The sequence below is a fragment of the Ictalurus punctatus genome, chromosome 5, assembly GCF_001660625.3.
Source record: "Ictalurus punctatus breed USDA103 chromosome 5, Coco_2.0, whole genome shotgun sequence".
Taxonomy (NCBI): domain Eukaryota; kingdom Metazoa; phylum Chordata; class Actinopteri; order Siluriformes; family Ictaluridae; genus Ictalurus; species Ictalurus punctatus.
The window spans coordinates 20,869,886-20,887,955 of NC_030420.2; the positions used below are offsets into that span (position 1 = coordinate 20,869,886).

General features: G+C 40.9%; 1 protein-coding gene across 2 annotated transcripts in view; it reads right to left on the bottom strand.

Moving 5' to 3' along the window:
• The window catches only part of LOC108266008 (IQ motif and SEC7 domain-containing protein 1), a 111,449-nt gene that overhangs the window by 4,024 nt on the left and 89,355 nt on the right, over nucleotides 1-18,070 (bottom strand). For both annotated transcript variants that reach the window (XM_017468937.3, XM_047155596.2), the window contains exons 2-14: nucleotides 13,051-13,339; nucleotides 11,008-11,208; nucleotides 9,984-10,160; nucleotides 8,340-9,409; nucleotides 7,659-7,820; nucleotides 7,184-7,306; nucleotides 6,889-7,055; nucleotides 5,166-5,305; nucleotides 4,897-5,022; nucleotides 1,744-1,843; nucleotides 1,145-1,306; nucleotides 509-703; nucleotides 73-122 (exon numbers count right to left, since the gene is read on the bottom strand). In XM_017468937.3, coding sequence (XP_017324426.1) covers nucleotides 73-122; nucleotides 509-703; nucleotides 1,145-1,306; nucleotides 1,744-1,843; nucleotides 4,897-5,022; nucleotides 5,166-5,305; nucleotides 6,889-7,055; nucleotides 7,184-7,306; nucleotides 7,659-7,820; nucleotides 8,340-9,409; nucleotides 9,984-10,160; nucleotides 11,008-11,208; nucleotides 13,051-13,339 — 2,962 coding nt within the window. The remainder of the gene's footprint in view (nucleotides 1-72; nucleotides 123-508; nucleotides 704-1,144; nucleotides 1,307-1,743; nucleotides 1,844-4,896; nucleotides 5,023-5,165; nucleotides 5,306-6,888; nucleotides 7,056-7,183; nucleotides 7,307-7,658; nucleotides 7,821-8,339; nucleotides 9,410-9,983; nucleotides 10,161-11,007; nucleotides 11,209-13,050; nucleotides 13,340-18,070) is intronic.

The following is an 18,070-nucleotide window of genomic DNA, read 5'->3' on the forward strand; positions in this document are numbered from 1 at the left end:
GCAGGGAAATGATAACATTCAAATATAATAACGAGTGAAAGACAATAACTTAAGATACCATCAAAAACTTACTTCAATGGTACTATCCAAAGAGCCCACACTGTTTCTCCGACCCCGCTTTCCTGTACCCGGTCAAGAAGAGTAAAGTTGTGTGTCAAAATTATAGTCTGCGTTTTGTATGTACTATTGGTACTTGTCAGTATTTGTCTTTTCACTACTTGACTTTTCTCTCCAGGGCTTAAAACCATTTGATCACTGTGTACTCATCACAGTCTCTGTTTACTCCTGAAAACACACCGCATTTTTCACATCCTAATTTTCACCCCTAAAAACAGATTAACAAACACCTTTTCAAACACTTTCTGAAATGCAGGATGCCAAGTCTACTAAAGTGTAGTCTGAACCGCACCATAATTTCATATGTGTGTCTCTGTCTACTAAAAGAAATCACTATTTATTTATGGAAGCCTGTTAATGCACGACATTTGTGTGCTATTGTGTACATTACCTGTCTCTGAGAGATCTCTGAGTGATGAGCTGAGCGCTGTGCGCTTAAGCCCATCCCCTGTGGCATATGTGTCATCGAGGCTGGGCCTACCCAGAGTGCCATTCACTGCCTCAGTCTTTATTCCATCCACCCCACCACTCACTTCTCCACTCATGAGCCCAGGCCGCATAACGCCTTTCTGCTTCTCTAGCTCCGCTGCAGAGATAGACAGACAGACAGACAGACAGAAAGAGAGAGAGAGAGAGAGAGAGAGAGAAAGAGAGCGAGCGAGAGAGAGAGAGAGAGAGAGAGACCAATACTATCTATATGATCAGGAAACATTCAGTTTTGCTTAGTTCATCACTGTTTATATTTAAGGAATTCAAATGTACATCACAAGACTTAGTTACATTGCAAGATTAGATGTTAGTGAAGAGAAATTCTGAGCTAAGCACTGGGTAGCGCAAAAGAGAGAACAAGGGAATAATGGAAAATCCATACAGTCTCATTACTGGTGTAGACAGCACACATCCTTAACAAAATTGGCAAATTAGTAGTGCCTAATATTCAGCAAACGTTAATTTATAATCGTTTGTGAGAATGACAAGGAGAACTTGGGTGTATAAGCTCCATTAGGAAAAGCAGAAAATGGCTCACACTCTACTCGATATTTTTCCATATCTTGCACTTCAGCAATGCTCTCTCTCAGGTCACTGACAAAACGTGTCCGATCTTGCTGACTCGGTGCTGTGAAGACAATCAGGACCTTACGCTCCCCTCCTGGGATGGCTGAGGTTAACCGAATCCCATGAGGATAGTCTGAGAGAGGGGGTGGGGGGGTGGGGCGTGTGTGAAAGATGATAAATCATGAGTATTATAAATAAACACACTCCATACACTTCAAAGCTCATTTGATGAGACAGCATGACTGATCATAATGAATATAATTTTGACTATATTCCAAGCTACTATACAGTACACCACAGACCAATGAATTCAGTACAAATAAAACAAAATGCCACCCAAAATGTTTTCCTATTACACAAACTGCACAACACAGTGAAAAAATATATATAAACAATAACAGTACATGATGAACTGGATCTCTTTTTCACTTATCTGTCATCGGCAAATGCACAAGGGCCAAGAGAAAGTGGCTAAATGTCACACTGAAGCACAGAGCCAGAACGAAGTGATAACATAAATAAAGAAGGAGGGACAGATGGAGAGACAGATGGAGGAATGAATATACTTACAGGAGTTTTGGAACATGTGAACCTGCATCTCCACTAGAGGAAAAGACTGTCTGAAACTGTATGTCACTGATGTCTTCTTCTTCTGGAAGATCTTTGTGACCTACATATGGAGACATGTAGGTTAAATCTAATAACGCTATTAGGTTTAGATGTAATAACTGAGCTTTTAAAAGGGAGGTGAAATTGACTGTTGGAGAATACGGTCTTGGGAATAAGGTCAGCTATATATGCTAGCATAACTACCAAAAGATTTTCGTGCCTGTTTCAGACTGCATTCTTTGTGAAAAACCTTTACTTGTAATGTACAAAGCTGCCAATCAAGCCTAAATGCCCAATTTAATCAGCATGTGCAACTGCGTTTTTCCCCTTCATACATATGCATTTGAGGAAGGATTCTGCAAAATACTGGTAAATCACTGCGGAAAAAAAAGGGTGTGAAGAAATGGGAAGTGATTACACTTGCCATGAACATTTAAGCAATTAGAGCCATCCAATTTTGTGAGTGATTTTGTACACCTCCCAAAGCTAGCTGAAAAATCAGAGCTATGTATGTTGCGTGGAGTTAGGGTTGCCAGGTACAGGTTTTGTGCAGATCTGGGATACTTCTGAAATGTCATCAGGGGACTTTAAAAAAAATGTATTCCACTTTAGCACACTTAGAAGCAATTCTGACCTGTCCTGCAATTATTTCTGTTTGTACCCCCCTATGGTATTTTCTAATGAACTTGGTTAATTTCCCAAAAAATAAAAGAGGTAAGGAATTTAAACCACAGTGACCCTGACAAGCAGTTTCTGTAGATGAATGAAAAATGAATGCATGAGTAAAATCCCATTTACACCAGATGTGGTAAAGATACTGGGAGCACCACTAGAGCACTGGCCCACATTCATTATGCTCCCATGTTAATCAAAGAGCGACACATCAGAAAAATGTGTGCCCTATCGTCGGTATATAGCACGGTCAAATCTGGATGATGCCAGCACTTTGTGGCCAGGAGTCCAGGACAGCAAAATTGCCTGTGCTCTCTGATTGGAAGACGTGGCATTAGGAATGGAGTTAGCACTTTCCTCTGATATGTACAGTATATGTGTACATTTATGTATAACTGTTTGTTCAGCATTGCACCATCTGTAGGCTATAAGAAAATATATTCAGTCCGCTCTGAAACTATTGGAACGAGGCCAATTTGTTGGGGATTTTTTTTTTATGTAGACTGACGACATTTGTGTTTGAGATCAAAAGATGAATATGAGAAGAGAGTTCAGAATTTCAGCCTATATTTTCTGGTATTTATATGTAGATGTGATAAACGACATAGAACATAACACATTTTGTATCAGACCGCCTAATCTGTCTGATATATTGGAACATGTGACTGACAGGTGTTTCTTGTTACCCAGATGTGTCCTGTTAGATTGACTGTTTAAACAATTCAATAGCTCTGAACATCTACTCTTGGTTTCAGCCTTCAGTTTCACCTGTGAAGACTGCGTTTGTTGTTAAAAAGGACAAGCCAACAAGAAGATCTATGGGACACAAGCAAGCCATTTTGAAGCTGAGAAAAGATGGAAAAAAATCGATCAGAGGCATTGCACAATCATCGGGCATAACCGATACAACAATTTGGAATGTCCTGAAAAAGAAAGAAACCACTGGTTTACTGAGCAACAGATACCGGATGGGTCGGCCAAGGAAAAAACAGGGCAGGGGTGAAGGTCCACACAGTCCACCGTTTGAAGAAGACCAAGAGTAGAAATATAGAGGCCATACCACAAGATGCAAACCACTCATCATCAGTAAGAATCAGAAAGCCAGATTGGAATTCACAAAGAAAAACAGAGATGAGCCACAAAAGTTCTGGATCCAAGATTAACCTCTACCAAAGTGATGCAAAGGCCCAAGTGTGGAGAAAAAAAGGATCTGCTCATGATCCAATACATACAAGCTCATCAGTCAAGCATGGTAGAGGAAGGTGGTGTCATGGCTTGGACTTGCATGGCTGCTTTTGGAACAGGATCACAAATCTTTATTGATGATGTAACTCATGATGGTAGCAGCAGAATGAATTCAGAAGTTTACAGAAGTCTTCCAATTTACAAAGAAATACATCTGATCTAACTGGGAGGAACTTTATCATGCAGCAATGACCCAAAAAGCACAGCCAACACAACGAAGGTCTTTATCAGTGGGAAAGTTTTAGACTGGACAGGTCAATCACCAGACCTTAACCCAGTTGAGCATGCATTTCACCTCCTGAAGAGGAGAATGGAGGGAGAAACCCCGCAAAACAAACAACAACTGAAACAGGCTGTGGTAAAAAGCTTGGGAAAGCATCACAAGAGAAGAAACCAACAATCTGGTGAGGTCAGTGAGTAGTAGGCTTGATGTAGTTATTGCAAGCAAGGGATATGCAACCAAATATTAAGTGTTATTTACTTAAATTTACTTCAAGACTTATCTGTTCCTATACTTTTGCTCACCTAAAAATTAGGTGGTCTGATACAAAAGGTTCTACAGCGGCAAGAAAAAGTATGTGAACCTTTTGGAATTTCATGGTTTTCTGAATAAATGTGTCATAAAATGTGATCTGATCTTCATCTAAGTCAAGGGTATTGACAAATATAATGTGTCTAAAATTATAACACAAAATAAATTCTGATCCCTCATGTCTTTATTGAACACACTCATTCAACATTCAAAATGGCTGTGGAAAAAGTAAGTGAACCCTTAGAATTAATAACTGGTTGACACCCCCCCCCCGCCCCGCCCCCACCCTGGCAGCAATAACCTCAACCAGGCGCTTCCTGTAGCTGTGGATCAGACCTGCACATCGTTCAGGAGCAATTTTAGCCCATTCTTCCTGGCAGAACTGCTTTAGCTCTGTCATATTCTTTGGACATCTCATGTGTATGGCTTTCTTCAAGTCGTTCCATAGCATCTCTATTGGATTGAGGTTTGGGCTCTGACTTGGCCACTCCAAAAGGCATATTTTGTTTTTTTGAAGCCATTTTGTTGTGGATTTGCTCCGGTGTTTTCTCAAAGCCAAATGTCTTTGGTGTATAATACAATCAAATTAATTGGCCTTGCTGTTCCAATAGTTTCAGAGGGGACTGTATGCATCGATTTTCAGAGAGGTAGAAAAATATTCATACCACCAGTAGGTCATTAAAGAGAAAGACTTCTCTTTGATGAACCCCACTCCGCTGTGGCCTGTTAGGATCAGGAACCTCATAAAGCTGGCAACAGCACACCAGTCTGCGGTGGGGTAGAGAGAGCACCTGACCACATAAAACACAAACACAACCACAAGGAAATGGGTAACTACTGTATAAATACCGCAAAGCATAACCAATTGCAAGATCCTAAACAAATGCAAATACTGTTGTGCACTCATTCACACAACTACGATTCCTGAACTCACTGGCTTTTTGCCCACAATCACTCTCTCCACTGCCTGCACTTGAGACACATGATCATCATTGGTCCTCAGCTCCCACTTCTGGATACGATGGTAGATTCCTACCAACAGGTCCCTCGGGATGTCCTGTCCATTATCCACCCCTGGCATACATAAACAGAGAGAAAGAATTGAGAGCACAAGAAAGCACTTCTACTTTAACTCCAACCTAGCAGTGTTTATTATCACTGGACATTTTACATTTACATTTATTCATTTAGCAGACGCTTTTATCCAAAGCAATGAGGAAATACAAGCAAAGCGATATATCAAGCGAAGAATAATACAAGTAGTGCTACCATACAAGATTTATAATTGAGTTTGCAAAGTGCAAAGAGTAGAGGCGTAAGAGTTAAGTGCTCACGGAATTGGGTGCGGGGGGGCTCTTTAGCTGTTTTTTAAAGATAGTGCCAGATTCTGTGGTCCGGTTTGAGGTTGGAGGTTCATTCCACCACTGAGGGACGGTTAGTTTGAAGGTTCTGGAAAGGGACCCTGAGCCACGCTGTGTAGGCACTACTAAGCATCGGTCGTTAACCAATCGCAGATTGCATGAGGGAATGTAAGCCTCAAGGAGAGTGTTAGGAGAGGTTTGGGGGGTGCTGTTCCAGAGAAGGTCTTGTACGTGAGAATCAAGGCCTTGAATTTGATACGGGCGTCTACAGGAAGCCAGTGGAGGGTATGACATGGGTTCTTTTAACATGTTACTTTTTATTGCCACCAATCCTAATTCTATTTAATCATATTTTAAAAGTCCATCAATACATCAAACACTTAACATTCTTCTAAAGTTGCCCTGAACTCAAAATCACAAAGTCATCCAACTCCTCCTATATAATTGATTCAACACCATTATGTGTTTAGGATTAACATGTAATCTTCGGTTCAATTAAATTCATGCAATTATCCAATCTGTCAATCATGTGGAGTCAGCGCAATGCATAAAATCATGCAGATACAGGTCAAGAGCTTCGGTTACTGCAGTTTGCGTATGTCAGAAACTGTTGATCTGGGATTTTCCCACAACAGTCTTTAATGTTTAGACAGAATGCTGCGAAAAACAGCTCTGCAGGTGGAAACACCTTGATGATGAGAGAGGTCAGAGGAGAATGGCCAGACTGGTTCCAGGAAGGCTATGGTATCTCAAATAAGAACTCTTTACAACCACGCTGAGCAGGAAGCATCTCAGGTTGCAAATCAAGCCTTGAGGTGGGTGGGATACAACATCAGAAGACCATATCGTTCTACTCTGCTCAGCCAAGAACAGGAATCTGAGAGGATACACTGCGTACAGGCTCACAGAAACTGTGTAGCTAAAAATGGGAAAAAGACCAGGTGATTTTTCCAGTCTTCAACTGTCCAGTTTCAGTGACCATGAGCCTCAGATTCCTGTTCTTGTGTGACAGGATTGGAAGCTAATGTGGTCGTTTGTTGTTGTTGACTATCTGCCAGAAGGTTCTGTGTATTATGCTTTCTGAGATGGTTTAAATTCCATAAATTAAAGTCAAGTCTCAAATAATAAATCATAAGTTACATTACAAGTCAAGACAATCACAACTTCAGCTGAACTTAAGTCCAGAATTTGAGTACCACATTACTGCTCTCATGCTGAAATAAAGCCCACCTTGTCTTTAGAGGCAAACAGTAAACACTCTACAAATGAAAATTCGGTATATTGAGGGACTGGTACCTCTTAAGTTCTTGATGAAGTCATCCAGCTTCATCTTCCTCTCTGGTTTGACGTTAGGGCTGTACATGTCTGTGTTGAGAAGGATGATTGCAAAGGCCAGGATGAAGATGGTGTCAGGGTTCTGGAATTGCCGCACCAACGCAGGGTTACACACACAGTACCTCTGACTGAAGAAAAAAGAAGGACAGAGAGTTAATACTATGCCCTCTTTGAAACCATTTCTAACAAAATATACAGATGTTTAAAGTGCATAAATGTAACACTAGATAGTTTATAAAGGATGATCTGAGGGCACCTGAAGGCTTCCACCAGCCTCTCCACTTTCTGTGCTTCTCCTTGGACCTTAATCTGAGCCTGGAACTTGCGCAGGGCATCATCCAAATCCATTCCAGAGAAATCCATCTCATCCAGCACACAACTGAGTAAGACAAACCACTTATTTATCTTGTTATTTACCCTCCTGCATGCATTTCAATATTTCATACTTTAGCATATTTGCTATGGCTCCTTTTTTTATAATTGTGCAACTGAATGGTATTTCAAAGGCAGAAGAGACTATATACAGAATTATGGCTCTCTATGAATGTTTCAGCCTAGTCTACTTATTCTGACTCTCCATCTATATAGGTCTGAACCCACAATGCTAGCTGCTGCGTGTCTGTCCCGAGGCTAACATAGCTAATTGCTGCTAGAGCCGTCAAACTCAGCATGAAACCTGTCTGAATTGTTGGGGCTCCGAGAACTCAGGGTGTGTACATGGCGGCACTCACTCCAGCACGTCCTTGTTGAACTGCTTCTGTCGGTTGCCCAGGAACTCCCCGATCATCTGACGACTCAAGCCTTTCCTCTCCAGGATAAAGCGTGCAATGCCCACTGGGGTGTCAGACATAAAGCCCCTCTCTATCAGGTACTGGATGCCCTTCTCCGGCTTCCTGAGATAGAAAGGAGTAGAGAGAGACAGAGATAAAGAAAGAGGGGGAGTTAGTGATGGAGGGGAGAGAGAGAACTCAGAGGCATGAAGACAGTGCCAGCCAAACAGTGACTTCAACCTGGATGCTTTACAACAAAGACACTGATGAAATGGTTTTATGTTTGTTTTGTGTGTTTGCATCCCATCCCTCTCTTCTTATCCTCAAATGGACTGTTTTTTTTTTTTTTTTAAATACTGCACAGCTTTTCATCTGCAAATATTTTGAAAATATTTATTACTAAAGTGGTATGTCTAACAATTCATTATTCTTATAAAAACTGAAAATATTTTCATAATACATTAATACTAAGAGGTTATTTTGCGGAAGGGGATAGCAGTGTTGAGCTATAAGCTGTGAAGTAAGGATACAAAAAACCCCTAAAATGTTATTGAAATTGAATTCTATTTGGCAAAGACATGTGATACCAATGTCTCCGACTGAAATACAGATATGATTTCACTCATTCTTCATGGGCCTTACTTGTTGAAAAGGTTGAGACCAATGCGGTACTGCCTTCGCTGCACCACGTCGTTGTTAAATGCGGGTGAGTCCCAGCTGTGGCGGCTCTCTCTCTGGTAGGTCTGCTTGGTGAGTGCGGGTAGCGGTTCCCTCAAGCTGTCCCGGGAGGACGAGCCAGAGCTGCAGTTAATCGTCTCATTGGAGTTGGTGGTGGAGTTAAGAGAGTCGTTGTCGCCATCAGATGGCTCCAGGCCAGTAGAAGGCAGCTGCGCTGATGAGGTGGAGGAGAGCGGCGTCAGTGGGGGTTGGGAAGGTGATACAGATGAGTCCGGGTACGGGTGATGAAGATGGGCCAGTGGGTGGTGGTGATGGTGCTGCAGCGGGTGATGGAGGTGTGGGTGGTGCTGCTGGTGCAGCAGGATTGCATGGTGTGGTGGTATGTGTGTGGGGAGGGGTGAAGGAATAGGACGACCCATAGGGCGAGTCTGGCCCTGGGCTGGGTTGTGTTTGAGAGTTCCCTGGGGTGAACCTCCACCTCCTCCCCCTCCGCCTCCTGCTGGTTCCTGCTCATACAGCAACTGCCTGCTGAGGGAGCCTCGGTCCGAACGGTCACTCATGTCCACAGAGCTGTCACTGGGCGGCTCGATAGTCAGAACGGGAAGGTGGGCACCACGGAGCCGATGGTCACGGCACTCGGTGCATGGTGTGCTGCGCCGGCTGTTGCTGCTGCCTCCACCCTCTGCATCTCGACTGTCCTCACGTCCTACTGCTGTGCCGCCTAGCCCCCAGTACTCAGTGTCAGTACTGCTGGGTGCACGTTCCATGGAAAGTGGAGATGAAGGCACGCCGTCTTCCATGTAGAGAGTTACGTCACTGTAGGATGTGGCTGTACTGTCCTCGTGCATGCCCCCGAGTGTCCCCGCTGTCCGCTCTCGCTCACTCGTTGGTACTCCACGTCGAGATGGGATCTTGCTGCTCCAGACACACTCACTGAAATCCTCAACTTCGCCTCCACCATCACCCTCCTGGGAGTCGCCACGGCCAGACTGACATGTTAGAGTGTCATCCATGGAGTCTGCCAGTGATGTCACCTGAGACACACGCACACGTGTAACAATTAATGTGGAGGAAACAGCACTCCAATTTTACTCTGCATTTATGTTGTATTTTTACTAGGGCTTTAAAAAAAAATTTATTTGTCCATACCAATTCTTGGGAAGACCCACAAAAAGTCTTGACCATGTCTGGCTGTATGCTCAACTTTAAATTTTCTGGCCTAGTCCTAAGAAAGCTAGTGTGCATGTCCATCCTACCACCTCATTACACATTTAAACATGTTGATTTCCCTTATTATAACACTGCTCCATAATACTGACATCATTCTGACTGGGCTTCATATATGAAATACCACAAGGTTTAAAAAATGCCAAAATCTATTGTGTTTTGCCCTCAATATCTGCTTACGCTATACGAACAAAAGCAATGTTACTTGTACCATCAATCGCTTAACATTCTTCCACCACTGGTCAGATGTCTTTCTAGCACCATACAATGTTTTTAAACAATAATCCTCAGTAGTCCTATACCACATTAAAAACTACTGTCAAAAACCATAAATGTACTACTATATGTCTGATTAATCTATATCACACACAGAGTTCTCACTTGTTTGGTAAAGGCATCGTCTGCATGTGAGTAATCCTCCCGGTCAGAAGGGCAGTGTGAAGGTGATTCTGTCTCCTGCTCTGTGTCAGCCGAACTCTGCTGGCCGGCCATGGCCAGAGAAGAGGGATGACGAGGAGGGTAGAGCTGCTGCTGTTGTTGGGGGGTTTGAGGCTGCATCTGTGATACCAGCATAAATAATATCGTAATTTTTTACAACAATGTATTGAGTGTCATTATTTTGCACCTCTGAAATGATGGGTTAAAAATAGGGTGTGACGGCGATAAGGTGATAAGATCTTATGAAGGTCGTTCACGTTCAAAAAAATCAGTTATGGCTATGGTCAGCAGCAAGCAGGAACTGGAAGATTCCCCCATATCTTTAAGGTCTGGCATTTGGGAGCATTTCGGCTTCCTGCCAAGTTACAACACTGACAACAGAGTGAAGACGCACTGAGCTACGTGACTCTGACAGCAAAACTAGCTAACAGCAGAATGGGATAAGCCCCATGTCCTATCAGACACCTCCTTGAGAGTCACACCAGTATAAGCTTAGCCATGTTTAAAAGGATCATACGAACACTGTCATTCTTAAGTTTTAATTATTGTACTTTAATAATGCAGAATGTTTTAATCAATTAAATACGGCAACCTAAAGCACATACTCAAGCAATACTTATTTCTGTTGTGTTGACAATGTATCATACCGAGTCAGCATTGTATTGCATCATATCCCATTTGGTGTATTGTTACACCCCTAGTTAATGTATGTTAAGAGGTCATGAAGACAGTTGTTAATGGATGATATAGGTCAGGTCTATCTTGTAAAATGTAAGTCCAAACCCTTATAACAATAATTTAATGTCAGTGTCATAAACTCTGCAGGATTATTTATGGGGTTGGACATATTTGTAACCGTAATCTCGTAATCTTGGATTAGGTGCTCTCTAAGTACCAGGGGAATTACTGTTAGAATAAAGTTAACCTCCTGACCACGGTGCATTACGCGTTGCCCAGAATGAAGTACCTGCGGCTGGCGCTCGTCAAACGAGTACTGCATGCGCATGTTAGAGAGGATAATACGGCGCGTCATGCGGTTTTCTGAGGCGGAGCTACGCAGCCGCTGAAAGTTCTTATTCATGCGGTACTGCCGGAAAGCGGTCTGGATGGTGCGTGCTGCTCGTCTGCTCAAGAAGGAACCACCATATTTCTTCTCCAGCATCTCCACCTGGCAGAGAAGATAATCAGAAAGGTTATTTCCAAATGACATTTCCTATCCTCACTACACCTAAAGCTGTCTAAGAAGGCTTCATCTGTTAACTGACGTGTTTAAATAAAAAAATCCTAGTGTAGAAGAAATTTCTGTAAGATGTACTTATATTCTGAGACAACTCACACCATATAACTGTAAACACTAACTGTACTGATTTTTCCATAATTTCTTGTTTCCTTGTCTCTCTGGTCAAAATCGGATTTGATGCTTATATTACTGAGAAAAGCATGTGCGCAGAACTGAGAGAATGAAACTCTACTCAACGATTGGCTCATCATGTGCTTTCAATTCTCTAGGAAAGCAGAGCATTCTAGGTGTTATTAAAATGCAGTAAGACCAGAGGTTCTCAACCTTTTTTAAGTAAAGCCCCCCAAGACCCCCCAAAAATCCCCTATCATGTGGCACGCACCCCCCCATATTAGAGGAGACCAGGTATAATGATATATATAAAATCTATATATAACCTAATCTATAACCTGTTTTGATAGATAGAAATTTTTTTTGCTTTTGTGTTTTTGTACTTTTTTAAAATTACTTTTCATAACTTTTATGATTTAAAAAAAAACTTTTAAAAACTTTTTTAAAACTATATAACGGACAGGTATTGAACATGAATGATCAAAAATGTTTCTGAGCACTATAACTACTTTGAACAAGAGAACTAGGCTGTAACAACGTGTACTATTTTACATGTACAACGTTGTATTCCATTCGTCTTGCATTCTGAAAACTTTCGCATATGAATGATGTAAATTGGGACGAAGGGCGCGTCTCGTTATCCATGACATTGTTAAATCAATCAGTGGGACACCTGCACTTGCTTCTTTTTACATTCACGTCCGTGTCAGCTGCCGTGCGATCACCGGGATGTGCTGCTCCGGCTCTCAGCCCCTCACTGAACAGAGCAGACACAGAGAGAGGTGAGAGTGCAGCGGGAAAGCAAGACTTCGCGCTTGCAGGACAGTACTGGCGATATTTGGAAAGTCGCTAAGGTTTGTCCAAAAACTCGCTAGATTTGTCGCTAAGTGCTTTTATTTAATTTTTTTTAAAGTCACTAAAGGGGTCTGAAAAGTCACTAAGTTGGCAACACTGGTCTGCACTGACAGCTAGATAAAAGGCAGGATAAGCTCCGCCTCTCCCCAGCAAAAAGGAAATACAGAAGGAGAGGGAATGCAGGGATTTTCTTTTACTCACAGCCAATCTGAAAAGCAATAAAATACACCGAGTGCCCAAATGATGCTCTGTCTGTTTTTTTTTTTTTTCTTGAAAACAATTTGCGCCCGCTTTCTGATCTCTCCCGTGTTGAGAACCACTGGGTAAGACTAAATGATATGCTCTGATCAAATCATGAATGCCTTGCTGTTTGATGAGGACTGACAGTTAGAGACAGTATGCATGAACTGCCAACAGTGTAGGATGGATAAAAATTGGTCAAAACTGTTGTATTCGCGCATCTCTCAGGTGCATTACTACTACATAATATTAATAACAATAATAATTTACTGTTAAGATTGTAGGACTTCCTTGCATAATTAAAAAGAATATTCATTGACTCGTCCTAAAACAATGTAAATAAACGCTTACGTTTACATTGGCTGTGTGATCAAATGGAAGGTGTGAAAAGACATAACAACTGTCAGTAAGTTGAGTACATTACATAAGTATTTGGCTGCATTAGATAGCTTAAACACTGATAGACTGCTTTTGAACCGCTTGAATTAAAATTCACTCTGAATCAAAGAGGCACTAAAATTTCTCTCATGAAAAGAAAATTGTTCTTTCTGAACACACAAACACCTTCTTATCCTGCAGGTCTGTGGAGAGCTCATAGCTGTCTGAGAGTGCTTTGCAGCGTTTGTTCTCCTCCTCTTCCTGCTTACGCAGAGCCAGGCTGGCAGGCTGGAGGCGTGTGCGCTGGGCCCAGGCCAGGCTCGCTGGGCTTGGAGGGGCCACAGGAGGCCCCTGGGAGCCCAAAGGCTCTCCTGTAGCCTTGATGTATCGGTCCGAAATGCCCAGGTACGGGACCTGACTGCAGGAGCTGTCTGAGAAACTGCTTGTGTCCCCACAGTGAGGATCCCCTTCCACACTGATATATATATATATATATATATATATATATATATATATATATATATATATATATATATATATATATATATATGTAGAGAGAGAGTGAGAGAGAGAAAGAAGGAGGGGAGACAAGAGTATAAACAACACTTAAAAAAAGCTTAATTAATCGAGGTAAAAGAGAAAACAGATATAGAATGACTACATGTGTCAATTATGCCACCATGTTGCCAACAAAGCAAGATCAAAACAAGACCACTGACAACACTTACAGTGTGTAAACAGCCATATTAGCATGCTAACACAACATTAGCCCCGCAAACACACAGAGCTCAGCCATCTGGCAGAAAACCAGAGGAACCAGAGAAGAGCGTGAAACAGGAATGCAGGGAGGGCATGGTGGAGTCCGAGAGAGAAACCGAGACAAAGAAGAGAGAAGAATGCAGAGCACCATGTGTGCCACTCTGTCATGTGAGAGAAGTCAGGCACCATGGGTAGCGACAGCTTTGCAGCTCTGAGTCACTCGGCGATGAGTCAGAGAAAGTGCGAGTAGGAGAGAGGAGAGTGAGAGAAATACTGGACAGAGTACAAAGACAGCGTGAAGAGCCATTCCACTGTACCTGCACCCACTCTGCTCTCTTTATTAACTAAAACAGTACAGCATGAATGATTCATTACTGAACACTGGTCCTGCTCAGCAACTCCAGCTTTCATTATACACCCGAACCACATACGTTCACAATGACCACATCCCATTATGTATGTCACATTGCATACACAGACTGTACACATACAGGCAAAACGTGTAGCTGGTTTTTCTGTCCCCCCAATAATGTTGGGTCAATAATTAATATTATTTTATTAATATATTGTTGTTATGTGACTTAGTTTGTGTACAGCATCCTGTAAACGATGCAGCGCTTCCGGGTCCCGCTGTATGAGCGGACGTTCTTGCGATACACAAACTAGAACAATCACATAGAACAATCTTTGTAACAAAGATGTCTGCCGATTAGTATTTAATGACAGAATTTTCATTTTTGGGTGAACTATCCCTTTAAGTTAAAAAGTTACGTAAGTATTTAGACTGGGAAAGATCCTTGTACTCAGACATGGATTATGCACATGCTTAAGTCAAATGAGAATGTGGCAAGCATTGAAATGAACATCTAAGTCTTGACAATACAGTCCCCTCCAAAACTATTAGAACGGCAAGAACAATTCATAATTTTTTTTGCTGTAGACTAAAGAGATTTGAGTTTGAGATCAAAAGATGAATATGAGAAGAAAGTTTAGAATGACAGCTTTTATATCCTGGTATTTATATATAGATGTGTTACACGACATAGAACATAGCACATTTTGTATCAGACCACCCAATTTGTAGACGAGCAAAAAGACTGGACTGACAGGTGTTTCTTGTTACCCAGGTGTGTCCTGTTAGATTGATTGTTTAAATAATAAATTGCTCTGAACCTCTACTCTTGGTTTTAGCCTTCAGTTTTACCTGTGAAGACTGCAATTGTTGTTAAAAAGGACAAGCCAACATGAAGATCAGAGAGCTGTCTATTAGGGCTGCACAATTAATCGAATATCGATCGCGATTACGATTTTGACTGCCCACGATTAAATGAACATGATCGACTGCGATATTAACGTTTAAAGTTCGTCCTCCACTCATAGAAAACTCCGCTGCAGATCAAATCATTCGCTGCCTACACTTACAGCCAATCACCATAGGGCGGTGCAGGGATGATGTCATTTTGTAGTGCCAAAACTCCAAAACGCAGTCAGCATTTTAGCACTCGAGCTGCCAGCTTCGCTTTGAGCTTCAATGCTTCGTGCGAGGAAAAATCATGACATTAACATGATGCTAAATGGCACTACAGAGGTTGTCAGGGACATTAAAAACATCATCATGCAGAACGGGAAAAAACTTTGCAGATAAATTCAGGGCTCCACAGTGCGACCATTTCACTTGCATTTGTGACTGAAAAGTATTTTGTGGACTGTGAATAAATATTTATTCGCACCGGTGCGAGTGACCTGTTCGAAGTTGTATAATACAATCGGAATAAAAACTACAACTCCAAAATGCATCTACAACAGTTACTTTGACACTGCTTTTCATCTCCTCAGTCAACCGAACAAGTGTTCAAATACTGCAAAGAAGCCATTATGATACAAGTAACTCTGTACATCATCTGCTTCAACTTCCCGATCTCACAAACCGCCATCTTTTATTGATCCCGCAAAATGACCTGAACTTGCACCTGCTCGTGTAGACACAGCGTCTTCGCACGAAGTAAATTAATAATAATGCTAACGCTACAAGGTGGGTTTAATTCAAACTTCTTTATTAAATAATTCCTCACCAATCATAATCAAGAGTAGCAACTGTTCAGTCTGTAAACATACAGTACGCTGCAGCTCTCCATTCACTAACTCTAATTCACTTCATTTAAACTCACGGTTGCCAGAAATCACTAGAAAAGTCAACTCCAGTTTCCATGTTTTGATTTAATCACCCCAAAACACAATATTATCAGCAGACATAGACACTGTACTGGGGAGCCAGTCTAAATCTGATAAACAAACAAAAATAAAACTTCTAAAATGTAAAGACAGAAAATGTGCTTAGTTATAAATAAATCACTTAATATAAAAATAGATATTATAATAACTTAATTAAATATAAATAAAATGAGAAATGAAATGATGTTTAATTACTATGGGTTGCATTTAATATCAATTTGACATTAAGCTTAGTTTGCTATTTCCTTAGAAGGCTATTAACCTTTTTCCTAATATGAATCATTTTGTGTTAGTCTACTTTTAATTAGGACTCTTTATTGTTTAAGATATTTAAAAATAAATATTTTATGCTTGTTTATTTATCAATTAACCAACAGTATTTCTCATTGCTATTATTATTATTATTATTATTATTATTTTAACTCAATTAACAGTGACCATGAGCAGAGAGCTTACATTTAACTGTTTATGACCTCCTGATTAAAGTTTAAACAAAAAAAAAGATTGGTATCTGGATCGGTATCGGTCGTAAAAATCCTGATTCAAGCATCAGTAATGAACACCATTAAACTAAAGCGCTTTGCATCTGATGGGTAAATGAACTCACCCAATCTCATCCTATATGAGATTATTCAGATATATACACAATATACACAGAGCACTTTGAGAACTGACTCCAGTCCAGAACCATGACAGTGGAAAATGTCTAATAGTGTAGCTTTAAATATATTTAAGAGGAGTAGACTTCAAAGACTGAACATTGATGTATTTGTTTACAAGGTGGAACAGGTTAACGGTTGTTTTTTTTTGCATACAATCTGTAAAATTAACTGAAAATATTAAATTTAGTTTATCAAAAGGTAAACGAATTTGTCATGGCTCACACTATGTTCCTAAATTCTGTCATAATTGACCAGCTCAAGTTTTCTCATCCAACTTGTGTGTTATACTGTGGCATGAGAAAACTTAATAAATGTGAAAGTGCAATAAAAATATGTTGTCCCTAAAATCAATGAATAATCGTGATAAATAATCGAGATCTCAATATTAATCAAAATAATCGGCATTATCATTTTGGCCATAATCGTGCAGCCCTACTGTCTATGGGAGAAAATCAATCAGAGGCATTGTACAAGCATCGGGCATAGCCAATACAACAGTTTGGAATGTCCTGAAAAAGAAAGAAACCACTGGTGTACTGAGCAACAGACACTGAATGGGTCGGCCAAGGGGATAACATGCAAACCACTCATCAGCAGTAAGAATCGGAAAGTCAGATTGGAATTTGCAAATAAGTAAAGAGATGAACCATAAAAGCTCTGGAACCTGTACCAAAGTGATGGAAAGGCCAAAGTGTGGAGAAAGAAAGCATCTGCAAATGATCCATTGCATACAAGCTGGCCTTGCCGTTCTGGTAGTTTCGGAGCGGACGGTATATTATTGCATGAATAGTTGTAATTATCAAATTAATTACTGCAAATCTGGATTAATTTAACAATATAGCTCCCATCCTCATTACTCAGCAGCTTCTTCTTTTTTTTTTTAAACCACTCGATCCAGTACATCCTATTATTTTGCTTTTTTTAATATTGTGTGCTGAATATCGACGTGCACTGTTTTAGTATTAAATCCTTCCTACGCCAGTTAACTCAATTCTGAATACGACCTATAGTATGTAAGTCAGGGGACACGACACTCTATAACAAGATGTTTCTGAGCTGCTGTGAGTCTCCTTGACAATCCTGTAATAGTAATTCACAGTCAAAGCTGTGTCAGGGGTGTTGGGTCAGAATTGGCAGGAAATTTGTCATATGCATTTGAGTAGGTCATATGCATAATTCATAACTCAGACTTCAGGCATGAAAAAAGTTCGATTCCGAGTGAGAGACAGGTGCAGAATCAAGAGACTGAGTGTCCAATATTAATCAAGTTCTTATTGCTCTTTTTTTCTCATAACACTTCTCACCGTAATTCTGAGGAAACGGCAATAGATAATTATATCCTCAGAGTCGCAAATACTTGGAATGCATCCTGCATACTGCCATACTAAATAGTACACAACTGTAGTGCACAGTATGCTTTTTGGAACACAGCCCTGAACTCTCATTGAATGTTTATTGACTTGGCACTCACAACCATAAGGCTAATCCATGGAGAACAGAAATAATGGGAGAATAAAATAAAAAATATGACATTTTAGCACCTGAAAATATCT